This window comes from Adiantum capillus-veneris, chromosome 7 (assembly GCF_014529385.1).
Source record: "Adiantum capillus-veneris isolate H3 chromosome 7, ASM1452938v2, whole genome shotgun sequence".
NCBI lineage: Eukaryota > Viridiplantae > Streptophyta > Polypodiopsida > Polypodiales > Pteridaceae > Adiantum > Adiantum capillus-veneris.
Window position 1 is genome coordinate 93283411 of NC_140937.1, and position 13876 is coordinate 93297286.

General features: G+C 43.0%; 1 protein-coding gene across 1 annotated transcript in view; it reads left to right on the plus strand.

The window, feature by feature from the left end:
* The first annotated feature begins 7424 nt into the window (after positions 1–7424).
* The window catches only part of DWF5 (Ergosterol biosynthesis ERG4/ERG24 family), a 50419-nt gene continuing 43967 nt past the window's right edge, over positions 7425–13876 (plus strand). Inside the window, exon 1 of the mRNA XM_086516241.1 lies at positions 7425–7804. Within this exon, the coding sequence (XP_086372367.1) occupies positions 7641–7804 (164 nt within the window). The 5' untranslated portion in view covers positions 7425–7640. The remainder of the gene's footprint in view (positions 7805–13876) is intronic.

Below are 13876 nucleotides of genomic sequence, written 5' to 3' on the forward strand. Positions count from 1 at the left end.
AGCGACACCGACATGCAGGTTACAGGCTACAAGGGGGTTTTTCAGCCCATTCACTCACAGATTCTCCAGGTTACCAGACACAGCGCTTTCACAGGCGATTTGGCAGTCATTTCGACAACAGATTCTCTGCGGACACATGCATTGGTAGATGCATTTTGTTGTGAGCACACATAGTGCTACTGAGCTCTTTTGAGAGCAGATATCCCCGCAGGGATCGCTTTCACTGCATGCAGCAGTTCTTGGCGCCTGTTTGAGCGCGATTTTACTCATGTACGTTGAGTTGCGGACACTGCCCACTGTACTACGTGTGGAGCCATTTTTTGGCTATTTTGGCAGTTTTTCCGGGTCGTTTTTGAAACTCGGACCGGAAGAGCCCTTTCTGAGACTGTGGCTAGTCATTTGTGTCTGCATTAGCTTTTGGAGGGTCGATAGCGTGAGGTTTTCTTTGAGCTGGGGTGTGCTCGAATGTTGAGACACCTCGGTGATACAGGTAGCTGGAGTTCCCCTTTTTTGGTACCCTCGCCATAGGATATGTATCTGGACGGTTATTTATGCTTTTGACGCCGAGTTGGCACTCACATAGCAATTGTTTTGTGCAGCAGATGCCCAGTTAGTGCAGTTGGCACATTCATATGCATTTTGAGTTGAGTTTTGACTCCTTGTACAAAGGAGACTCTGCCGGATTTACTTCCCGCGATTCGTGCCTTCCATAGTTGGCACTTTTGAGTCTATTTCGGTTGAGATTTTACTCCCGATACAAAGGTTACTCTGCCCAAATTTCTACAGCGTCTCGCCATAGTTTGGTACCTCTCAAACCCTCTTCTCAGTGATGGCTTCTTCTTCAGAAAAGGAGAAGTATTTCATTCGGAAGTTCAATGGTAGCAACTTCACCATGTGGAAAGAGCGCATGAAAGATGTTTTGATAAACAAAGGCCTCTCAGAACCGTTGAAAGAGCGTGCAGAGGATGATGATTATACACAAGCTCAATGGGAGCTTTTGGATGCAAAAGCCATGGCTACGATACGTCTACATCTAGCCGAGTCAGTCTTCTTCACTATCATAAGGAAAAAAACAACCAAGGAACTTTGGGATAGCTTATGTTCAGCATGGGAGAGCAAAAGTGCATCCAACAAAGTTTTTCTCATGAAAAATCTTATGAAGCTCAACATGAAAGAAGGTAGCACAATTTTCAGTCATTTAAATGAGTTCAACTCCTTATTCAGTCAGCTGACATCTCAGGGATTTAAGGAGTTTGACGATGAACTCAAGTCTATCTTCTTATTATGCTCTCTACCCAGTTCATGGGATATCTTTTGCACAACCATTAGCAATTCGGCTCCGAATGGCAAGTTAGAATTCAATGCTGTCACAGATGCGTTGCTCACTGAAGAGATTTGTCGTAAATCTCTCGATAATGCTAGTCATGGAGATGCATATATGGCTGGCAGTTCAACAAAGCCAAGAGGCCGTGACAGGAACAAATACAAAAGCAAAAGTAGAGAGCGAAATCCTCGTAGTCCTAGCAGACACAGGAACCAAAGTAGAGACCGCAATGTCAAAAATGTCGAGTGTTACTATTGCCACAAGAAGGGTCATTACAAAAAGAATTGTCGCAGTTTCCTAAGAGATCAGAAAAACATGCAAAAGGATAATTCTGGCAAAGGCAAAAGTACAGTAAAGATTGAGGAGCTCAATATTGTTGAGTCTCCCATACCTATCACTGCAGTAGAGGATGCTCCTCCTCCCGTGGTGCTCATTATGCCCACAGAGATTCATGCCGAGGTGACAACAGATGCCTCAGATGTTCTCATTTTCACTTCAGATCTCACTCCAGATGCTTTGGTTGCACAGGATGAGGGTTATGCACAGAATTGGATCCTTGATTCTTGTGCAAGTTTTCATGTCACACCGCATAAAGAGTGGTTTTCCTCTTATGCATCCATGCATGGAATAGTCAAGCTTGGTGATTCCTATGAGCTTGACATTATTGGCATTGGTGATGTGAAACTTCATATGCATAATGGCACTACTTTTGTGCTACAGAGTGTCAAACATGTGCCCAAGCTTACAAAAAGCTTGTTTTCTATAGGGCAATTGGATGAACTTGGTTACACTACAATTTTTGGTAATCGTTCTTGGATGATCCGCAAGAACAACCTTATCATGATGAAAGGCAATAAAAACGGATCCCTGTACTCTTTGTTTGTTTCGAGTGTTGACGAACACTCTATCTATGTTGCCGAGCTGCCTTCTCCTGAGTTGTGGCATAGCCGACTAGGGCATATTAGCCAAATGGGAATGAAACACTTCAGTGTTTTGGCTACTTACCTGTGTTAGATTACACGGACTTTCCATTGCGTGAGCATTGTCTGTATGGCAAACACACTAGATTGACATCTTCGCCATTGAATAAGAAACTAGGCGAACCTCTAGACTTGGTGCACAATGACTTGTGTGGTCTAATGCCACATAAAACTCTAGGGGGGGCAAACTACTTTCTCACATTCATAGATGATTCCACCAGAAAGGTGTGGGTGTATCTCCTTAAGCGTAAGGAAGAAGTCTTTTCGACATTCCAAAAATTCATCGCCATGGTTGAGAACCAATTAGGAACAAAGCTCAAAGCTTTTCGCACGGACAATGGTGGAGAATATGTCTCCACAGAGTTCAAGGATTTTTGCAATAGAAGAGGCATTCGGCGGCAGTTTACTGCTCCATACACACCTGCACAAAACGGGATAGCTGAAAGAATGAATCGTACGATTCAAGAGCAAGTTGTCTCTATGATGTCTATGGCGAAGCTTACTCCAGAGTTTTGGGGGGAAGCTGTTCTGACAGCAGTGCACATCATCAACAAGTCACCTAGTTCTCCTTTGAATTTCAAAATTCCAGAAGAATTATGGACTGGCAAAAGGCCAAGCTATGCGCATCTACGTGTATTTGGATGCGAGGCATATGCACATGTGCCCAAAGAACTTCGTCGGAAGTTAGATCCCAGATCACACAAATGCATCTTTATTGGCTATGGTGCAAACGGAGAGATGGGATATCGTCTCTGGCACCCAGAATCAAACAAAGTCATTCGTAGCTCACGTGTGATTTTCAATGAATCAAAAATGCACAAGAAGCCCATCAAAGATGTTGAGTACAGACGTGTTCGTTTTGAGGATGTAGCCTCCGAACCAACTCAATTTAGTAGTGTTGCACCTACTCCTCAAGTGCAATATACTACTATTGCTCCGGAGAGAGCAGAGTCCAGGAGTCAGGCACTGAGACGCTCTGAGAGAGTATCACGTGCGCCCGAGCGGTTTAAGCCGGGTATACACCACATTTTGGTCACTGACAGTGGAGCCAACTTGCTACAAAGAAGCTATACAAATGGAGCATAGTGTTAAGTGGGAGCATGCTATGCAACCAGAATACAATTCGATTGTGGCTAATGAGACATGGGATTTGGTTGAATTACCAAGAAGCAAAAATGCTTTACCTTGCAAGTGTGTATACAAGAAGAAGTATACAACGGAAGATCCCGAGCCTAGATACAAGGCTCGTCTGGTTGCCAAGGGTTTCAAGCAACAAAAAGGTGTGGATTTTGATGAGATTTTCTCTCCAGTAGTCAAAATGACTACACTTCTCACCGTGCTTGGCTTGGTTGCTATCCAGGACATGGAACTTGTCCAAATGGATGTGAACACAGCATTTCTTCACAGGGATCTAGATGAAGATGTCTACATGAAACAACCCAAGGGATTCGTATGTGAAACCCAAAAACCAATGAGGACAGAATTGGTTTGTAGACTGAAAAAGGCACTCTATGGCCTCGAGCAAGGTTCAAGGCAATGGTATCAAAAATTCGACAAATTCATACAGTCTCAGGGTTACATTAGAAGTCAAGAGGATCACTGCTTATACACAAAAAGGTTGAACGATGGTTCTTTAATAATCTTGATCTTGTATATAGATGATATGCTTATCGCAGGCAGATCAATTGATGAAATCAATCAGTTGAAAAAGATGCTAAGCACTCAGTTTTCCATGAAGGATTTGGGAGATGCCAATCACTTTCTTGGTATGCACATCAAGAGAGACAGACAACGTGGAATTCTTGAATTATCTCAAGAAAAGTACATTCACAAAGTCTTGCAACGTTTTAGTATGCAGGGGGGGAAGTCATTGAGTACCCCAATGCAAGCATACTCCAAACTTAGCAAGGAAGACTCTCCCAAGACAGTGGTTGAGAAAGAGGAATGGCGAAAGTACCATATTCTTCAGCAGTTGGCAGTTTTATGTACGCTATGGTAGCCACAAGACCAGACATTGCACATGCAGTGGGAGTGGTTAGTAGGTACATGGCAAACCCTGGCAAGAAGCATTGGGAAGCAGTGAAGAAAATCCTCAGATATTTGAAAGGTACAACTAGCAAGTGTTTACGCTTCGGAAACAGTGATGCATCTATTGTAGGTTACACGGATGCAGATTATGCGGGTTGCGTGGATCGTAGAAGATCCACATCTGGCTATGTATTCATGTTTGCTAAAGCAGCTATCTCTTGGAGATCGTGTCTCCAAGATTGCACGTCTTCATCTACCACTGAGGCAGAATATGTTGCTGCGTTTGACGCCAGCAAGGAAGCCATATGGTTGGCTCGTCTAGTGGGAGATTTGGGCATTCACAAGGTTCCAATACTACATTGTGATAGTCAAAGTGCCATTGCTTTGGCAAAGAATCCAATGTTTCACTCAAAGTCGAAACACATAGAGGTCAGATACCATGTCATACGAGATGCATTGGCTGGCAAGCGTATCGAGCTTGTCAAGGTTCACACTGACGACAACCCCGCAGATGCTCTCACAAAGAGCCTAGCCTCGGAGCGATTTACACATTGTATAGAACTTATGGGTGTAGGATGAAGCCTCGGCAATGCTTCATCAATTTTGTATAGACTAACTATACTAATGCCACTATTGGCCACCATGACCTTCAAGTGGGAGGTTGTTGGGGTGTAGGCCAGGTGGTCGTGAGAAACCACCCTTGTACACTTGATTTCTCCTAATCAATATAGGGAGAAAAAGAGGAAGGGTTGACCTCTTCTCTTTCTTCTTCACTAACCCATCACAGGCTTCCTGTGCATCTCCCCCTTCCCCATTTCTCTTCTTCCCCTCTCTTGCACACACTCCTAACACACACACGTGCACACAACAGTTATATTGGTATTGGTCTTGTCTAGAAAGGATTTGGCTTATGTTTATGGATAAAAATAGGAGGGTTATCCCATATATTGACAAGCAAAGAAAACTTTGCACGGTGATTTCGCTACGCTGTAGTGTCACGATGTTTTACCTCTTACTAAGTGCTGTCAATTTCTAAATAAAAAACACATAAAAAGATGGGGCTTTGAGGCCACGAGGTTTATTTTAAAACATCGACTGGCTATTGAGTGGTACGGAATGCGATGGATATTGTATTTTTTACATGAATAAATGAAACTTATTGAAGATTTCTTCAAGAATGGAGGTTATAAAGAAATCACATAAAAAGATGGGGCTTTGAGGCCATGAGGTTTATTTTAAAACATCTACTAGCTATTGAGTGGTACCGAATGCGATGTATATTGTATTTTTTACATGAATAAATGAAACTTATTGAAGATTTTTTTCAAAAATGGAGGTTATAAAGGAATCACAATCATTTGGCCTATTTGTTTAAAGGATCCTGCAGTAGGGAAGGACTTAAAATTTTGGGCCTAATTTTGGGATTAAAACAACTGGATCGGAAGGGGTAGTGGCCTTCTGATCATAATGATATGTATGTTAATATGTTATATAAGGTCTTGATAAAATTAGGGTATATACAAATCATATCTGTTAAAACTACATTAATTAGTTGTTATCCCAAAGGAGTGATGACCTTTGGATGACTTGCCATTAAATTAACTTAAAAAGAACAAAAACATACCTTTTTGACCACAACTGATTACTATGGATGATAGTCTAGGTTTAAAAGGTTGTAAGTTGGATATGGATAACAACTGATATAGTCCATTGACACTTGTAATACACATTCAAGGCTAACATAATTTTTGTTTTGTTTGAATGGATGTAGGTGAGGACTCTATCCTTTCTTGGAATCTCTTTGGCTTTATTGTCGTCCATCCTTTATATATCAAGCTAATCCCACTTTTTGAAGCAGACAGTACAATTGTTCCTTTTTACTATGTTACTAGGATGAGACCTCATTCTTATTGCAATGTACAAAAATAATTATAATACTGAGTTGTTTTTGTGCTACCCCTAATCACTTATCTAAAGCCAATTGTCTTTTGAACTTTATGGTTCTTCTTTGTGCTTATGTATTTAAGTAAAATAACTACACACACACACACACACACACACACACACACACACACATGCGAGAGAAATGAATGAAGGCTCTCTCTTTTTCATACCTTGGGCATGCTCTTCTACACCGTTGGGCTGCTGTATGAGCTATGATGAGCAATAATTCTACTTTTAGCTCAAGACTTGGTGCTTTTCGGGGACACTTTTTTTACTTCCTTTCAACATTCAAGCTTCAGAACACCTTGACAATCCAATCATATTTTGCCAAGTGGCACTTCTCTTCTTGCTCATTTCTCCCAATCGATCTTAGAGTTGAGCCCCCCTATGGATTAGTAAGTCTTACAAGATTAAGTTAAAATTGTTGAAAGTAGTCTTATATTACTTCTTTGATTTTAGTAATATGAAGGGAACACCTAGTAGTCCTCCTAATACACACTTTTTTTGTAGTACTAGGAGCTTGTAAAAAAAACTAATCAGTGAGAATTGACTCCCCCTTTGAAGATAAAGTGCACGTCCTGATTCCATTTTGTACTTAGAGAGTCTTCTCACAGTGAGTTTCATAACTCGCACACACTAAACTAAGGTTGTTTCCTTGAAAAAAGGGGAAACGTTTGAGAGACTTTGCAAATATGCAAAAGTTTCAAAGACTTGGAGCAGTTTTCTAGATCCTAAGTCTATGTTTGGTAAGAAAGGCAAGTTCATCACTATCTTTAAAAGCCCATTTTTCTTTCCATGTGAAGTTTAAGCATTTCTTTTCATGCGTGAGAATGCTAAGAGGGATAGTTTCACCAAATTGTGAAACTCATTGTGTGGAGGCCCTCTTACTCTTAGTAAATTTAGTTTAATGCGTTAGCTTTCTATTTTTAGTGGGACTACTTTTGAGTTAATTCAACAACATAATGCCACTAATACCTCAAGGCATAGGGGACCCGACCCTTAAGGTGGCTTCACAAATGTTACGGACGTCGTGAAGCAATACTTGCTTGCCAATGATCAACCATCACATCGACAAACATTAGCAATAGCGCTGTGGGTGAGATGCCTCTGACAAAGTGCCCAAACGAAGCTGCGGCACTCCCCCCTTCGCCCAACCTCGGAAGCAATTGTGTGAAAACGCACAACAAACTTCCTTATAAAAGTCCCTTTTGTAGCTGGACAACAAATGTCCGCGGACGTTTGTGAAGCCACCCTTCGATAAAGATAAAGAGTTGTTGCGGCTGACACAACTGAGACACACAGAGTTTAGAGCTCTTAACGTCGTTGTCGCGAGTCGTGACTCGCGAGGACGAGAGAGTCGGGAGATGGGTGCCGCAGTGGAACGTAAGCGCAGTAGCAACGCTGGCAATGGTGTCTCGAAACAGCCTTCTATGCAGACGACAGCGGAGGATGCTGCTCACTCCCCCGTTCTTGCTTACGCCTCTATGCTGGGCCTTCTCCTCTCATGCCCTCCCTTCGTCATCCTCCTGTAAGTTGTCTCCTTCTCTCTGGATCTGCTTATGGATTTAAATTCCTACATTCTTGAGCATTGTTCAACAGTCTACATGCTAAAAGCAAAAAGAATATTGTGAAATGTAATCTCATTCACAGTACATTGAGCGCACACATGCACATATGGACTTCCCCATTATTTAAGGTTTCCCGAAAGACATCGGTTCAACTATTGTCTAAGTTGATAATGCATTTTTGTGATTATTCAAGTTACTCCTGAGGTTTGTTGTATTTTCTGTCCTCTTGATGGAACACACATGCATTCTAATTTTTTTTCGCATTTATTCAATACATTGATAAGGAAGAAGTAACAATGTCATCTATAGCATCCGGACCATGGAGCACGCATGGCATGCATGGATAGGTGCGTAGACCACATTGTGTATGCATAGTTCAGGGGTGGCGTCCACGTCCACGCGGGGTTTGAGGAGGTCAGATGGCCATATGGATGTGTAGCCCGACACACCGTAGACGTGGCATACTTGGGCAGTGTCCGGCAAGGTCTATATAAAGGGACTTCTATGGCTCGTGGACAATCTCATGAAAGACGTAGGCGTGGCATACTTGGGTAGTGTCCGGCAAGCTCTATATAAAGGGAGTCGGGACTTCTATGGCTGGTGGACAATCTTATGCAATGCTCCTATGTTAGAGCTCACATGAAAGACGTACTATGCCTCTGTTATACTGGTATCAGAGCGGGTGGTAATCTTTGCCTTTGAATAGGGATCCACACGTGTGCCCACACATACACATGTAGGTGATGTCTTTCCATTGCTTCAGCTTATACAATGCTCCTAAGTTAGAGCTCACATGAAAGATGTACTATGCCTATGTTATACTGGTATCAGAGCGGGTGGTAATCTTTGCCTTTGAGTAGGGATCCACACGTGTGTCCACACGCACACGTCTAGGTGATGTCTTTCCATTGCTTATATATCTCAACACAAGCTTTGAAAGAGGTAAGCTTCATTGCTCTTAAATGAGAGAAAAGAATGTCTACATTGCATGTATCCATCTCATGTATAAGGATTGTTATGTACATCGAAGCTAGTAGAGTCTGATTTCTTGTTGAAATCTGAGGAGATTCTCAGTTGTGGCAGAGTTGTAATTATTATATTGGTTTGTGCTGGTAATAACCATTATTGTCCCAAAGGAATGTTGAGGTTTTGTTAGTATGAGGGAATCTAGCTAAAGTTTGCAGGGCTGCATAAAATTAATAGTGGAAGGTTAACCTGCCATGGGTAAGACCATCGGCAATATACTCTTGCTTTGCCAGCATTAGTCAAGCTGGAGCTGAAACAAACAACATACTGAAGCGACAAGAGAGGGCAACCCGTCTGTGGTCTCTCTTTAAGAGAGAGAGAGAGAGAGAGAGAGAGAGAGAGAGAGAGAGAGAGAGAGAGAGAGAGAGAGAGAGAGAGAGAGAGAGAGAGAGATGAAATGAAATGAAATGTTATATTAACGTCTTCGAAAGGCCAAAAGGAGCTATGAGACCAAAAAGTTATAATTGGTGAATCTGATATCATGTCTAAGTATGGAAATTACAAAGAACTAACACTAAAAAACACTAAGGAAAAAGGAAATGAATTTGAAGCTGATTCGGAATTGAGACGAGATATAGGGGAGGGGAGGAGGGGAGGGTGGTGGGTTCAAATGAAATCTCTCATCGGTCGCTGCGAATCTCATCAACCTCCTCCATGGTCAGTACTTTGCTTAGCCGTCTTGCATGTCGAGCTGTATCGTTTGCTGCAACCTTCGTGGATGGTGGGAGATCCCCCGAGGTCGCGGGCGTGTGAATCTGCCTAGGTCAGTGGCTCGGTCAAGCAACGTACCTCTAGTGTGGGTGGGCTCTGAGATCTGCTGCGATGACTGCTCCTCTTGCTCTCCCTTGACTGGTGTAAAGAAATTTGTGATTCGTCTCTGAGACTGTCTTTCCTCTGAAGTCTGCGCAGCTCTAGCAGGAACAATTCGAGACATCTCTGATCCTTGTATCTCATGACTCTAGAAAATGGCCCGAAACCTTCTCTAAACAGGCAGTGGAAGCGGCCGCGTATCTCATAGTACGCCGGGCAATGACATGTATAGTGCAACTCTGTCTTTGGCTCTAAGTTACATAGGTGACATATCCTGGCCCCTGCTGGCACCCCTCGGAATCGGCCAGTCTCGATCTGGAGGTGATGTGAGGATGTGTGTATCTGCCTAATAGCGCATCATATCCCATGAGATAAGTACGTATCCATGTATGCAGGCATAGTCACAAAACCGTCCTCCGTGAGTTGGAGAAGATGCTCTCTATAGAAGGCCATCTTTGTGCCCAACTCCTGTGTCGGCTATATCCATGTGCTCTTGGTATCTAGCTGAATCAGATCTTGGCGTATGAGTTTGGTGATCTGTGTCTGTGTGAGAGACAAGGAGGGTGCATCCAGGGAGTCATCCATGTTGAAACCATGTGAATGAAACCACGCTTGAGTCTCGGCGAAAAGAAGTAACGCTCCACACCTTTCAAGGTGGTATGAATGCCGCGGTGACCCGTAAATGGTGGACAGTAGCATTGGGTTAGAACCTTTTCCCTCAACGGCTGTGTAACGCACAACATTGTTTTCTTCATCAAGTAGCCGTCTCGAATGGAATATCCTGCTACTACCTCCCCATTCTGTATTCGACTGAATACATCTGGAAAATCTGGATCTGTGGCGTACTGATCGACCATGTCCTCGAAGCTTCTATGATGAATCGCGGAAATAGCCAAGACTAATGGCTTCCGGGACAAAGCATCTGCCACCGAGTTTCTTTGTCCTTGCACATGGACAATCTGGAAGTGAAACTGTGACAAGATGTCAGTCCAGCGCATTTGCTTTTCCGATAGCTGCTTCTGTGACAAGAAGTAGCGTAAACTCTGATGATCAGTGAAGACCGTAAAATCGGCTCCAAGTAGGTAATGGCGCCACTGAGTAAGAGCATGGATAACCGCCAAAAACTCTTTCTCATAAATCTGTGCTGTCAATTTCGGCCTTGAAAACAATCGGCTCTCGTAGGCAATGACATGGCCTTCTTGCATTAAGACCGCACCCAGACTACAACCACAAGCATCACAATATACTTCGAATGACTTTTGCAAATCCGACAAAGTCAAAAATGGTCCTGTAGTCAATTTCTCTTTCGAAGTGTGAAAGGCAGTCACCTTTGTGGGTCCCCACGAGAAAGGGACTCCTTTCTGTGTCAAGATATGCAAAGGGGAAGCTACCTCTGCAAACTTTCGAATGAACCGCCGGTAGTAAGAACATAAGCCCAAGAAGCTTCTAACTTCATGGACATTCTTCAAATCTGGCCAATCACGTATAGTCTCAATCTTGGCCGCGTCCATGTGTACACTTGTTGCTAAGACGATGTGTCCTAGAAAGTGTATCTCTGTTAAGAAAAATTCACTCTTCTTGGCATTGATCACCAACTTGTGATCTCGCAATGCCTGAAAGACCCGTAGGAGATGTTGTCTATGTTCTACCTCATCCTTGGAGAAGACTGTAATGTCATCAAAGAAAGTGCCAACAAAAGATCTGTACTCTCTGAAAATCCTAACCATCATTCGGTTAAAAGTTGCTGGAGCATTGGCAAGGCTAAAAGGCGTCACTAAAAATTCATATAAACCGAAGCTCGTCCGAAAGGCCGTCTTATACACATCTCCCGGCGCGATTCGGATTGGATGATATCCGCTTTTCAAATCGATCCTGCTGAAACAAGAGGATCCCTGTAGGCTGTCAAGAATATCATTGATCCTTGGAATCGGAAATCTGTTCTTGATGGTGATTTTATTGAGAGCTCTATAATCAATGCACATTCTCCAAGATTCGTCTATCTTTAAAACCAACAACACCGGAGAGTAGTAGGGTGAAGTACTCGGCTGGATAAGACCCTTTTCCAAGAGGTCTTTCACTTGGTTCATAATCTCTTCATTCTGAGCTCGGCTCACATGGTAAGGTGGCCGGTTCGGTGGTGTGCTTCCAGGTATCAGATCAATAGTATGATCCTCAGGACAAGATGGTGGCAACTCATCTGGCAGGCCCTCAGAAAAGCAATCGGCATGAGTGTGGAGAAAATCTTGGCGTTCTTTATCAAGTTCAGAGATATTTGTCCTGTGTTCATGATTTAACTCTTTCAAATAGATCGAGTAAACAAACAGACTGGATTTCATTAATTTTGAAACGGCCGAAGCTGATACAATAGGGACGAACTCGCCCTTTAATTTCACATCAAGTACAATTGGTCGGCCCTTTTCATTTGTCAATGTCGCTTTCTTCGCCCGATAATTGACACGACGTTGTTCTTATGGTACCAAGGGACTCCAAGGAGGACATCACAACCTTCCAAGGGCATTATGTAAAAGTCCTCGTGCCCCAAATACCCTTGAGAATGCAACCGAAGTTTGCCAATGACAGGTGTAATGGCTACGTCCCGTCCGGGTGTCGCTAGAATTGCCTCTGCTTGTGGTCCCATCCGATCGGGTGTAATCTTGAGCGGCGCCGCCAATTCAGGTGAAATGAAGTTTGCCTTGGCTCCTCCATCAAAGAAAATGAGGGCTTCTTGATCTTTCACTTTGCCCCAAGCTCGGCAAAGTTCTATACTTTCATCAATCGTGCTTGGGTCAGTACCCATGCAATCTGGAACCAGTCGTGCTTTCATCTCGCCTTTTTTGCCACGTTCCTCAGCTGCTCTCGAACTCTCTGGCTTGTCTTCATTCTGTTCTTGCTGTGCCTTTTTAGGGCACTTCGCGGAGACGTGCCCATGTTCCCCACATCCAAAACACTTTCCCTCTTTGATGTAGTTGGCCCTCTCTCGAAGAGTGAGCCGGGGTCGTGAATTCTTGCCTTTCTTTTCTTGGGAACTCTCTCTCTTTTTACTTTCATTATTAGAAGTCTGTTGGGTTCTCTGAGTTAAGATCTCATTAGTGGGGTAAGTCAGATTGCCCGAATGTAATGCAAAACCCTATTTTGCATGACCCATCAATTCTTGAATAGAATTTGACTTTTGTTCCAAGCAGTAGTCTCGGATCTCTATAGGAAGTCTGCAGCAAAACCGCTCAATCTGTTCTTTAAACAAGACCTTCTTAAATGAAGAGGTTGGTAGAAAAGAGCTCCAAAATCTCTCGCAATAAGCGTCCAGAGAATCTCCCTTGGTCATCCGAAGATGATTCCAAGCAGTTCGTATATCTCGTTCGTACTCTTGAGTGAGTCAACAAGAAATAAAAAGCCTTTTGAATTTCAACCATTTAATTGGAGCTTTCTTTCTCAATAGAACGGTGGACCATCATGGTTGAGCATTTCCCTTCAAGAAAGATGTAGCCCTCCGAATCTTGGAGTGCTCTGAGTAATGCCCTCCCGAGAAAGCTATGTCAAACTGCTGTATGAAGGCCAAAAGCCCTCGGAGCATCTCGAAATCCAGAAAAAGAGTCAAACTTAATTGATTGTCCATCTTCTTTGAATTCTCTTATTTTCTTGCTTTTATCTTCGAGAAAGTCATATTGGTTGGCTTTATAAAAATGCTTCTTCTTGGCATAAAACATGTGATTGTTGGAGTCCGAACTGTCTGAGGATGAGTCCTCTATAGAATTGTCAGAAACTGGGCAAAATTTAGGCTTCTTTGCCTTTTTCTTGCCCTTTTCGGAGCTTTGCTTTTTGCTTCGCTTTTTGCCTTTTTTGTCTTCTTCGCTTGAGTCAGGAGAGCTAGAAGAACTGTTAGAAGAAGAAGGAGAAGAAGAACTGGGTAGTCCTTCAAATCATTTATAGCTTCATCTACTCGTGTTGATCCCGGTCATGATTACAACTCCATTGTAGCTCCAACGCATGATTTCAGGCATGTTATGCACATTTCTTGCTGTCCTAGATTTGCACCGATTTAATTTGGGGCACTAACACATGAACACATGGTATTGCAGTCCGAAATATTATTTTTGCACATGTTCATGCACATGTCTTTCAGTATGGATGCACCTCACAGTAAGCAATTTTTTAGTTGACCAATAGCTAGCACACTATGAGACTTCTGAGGGTTTGCC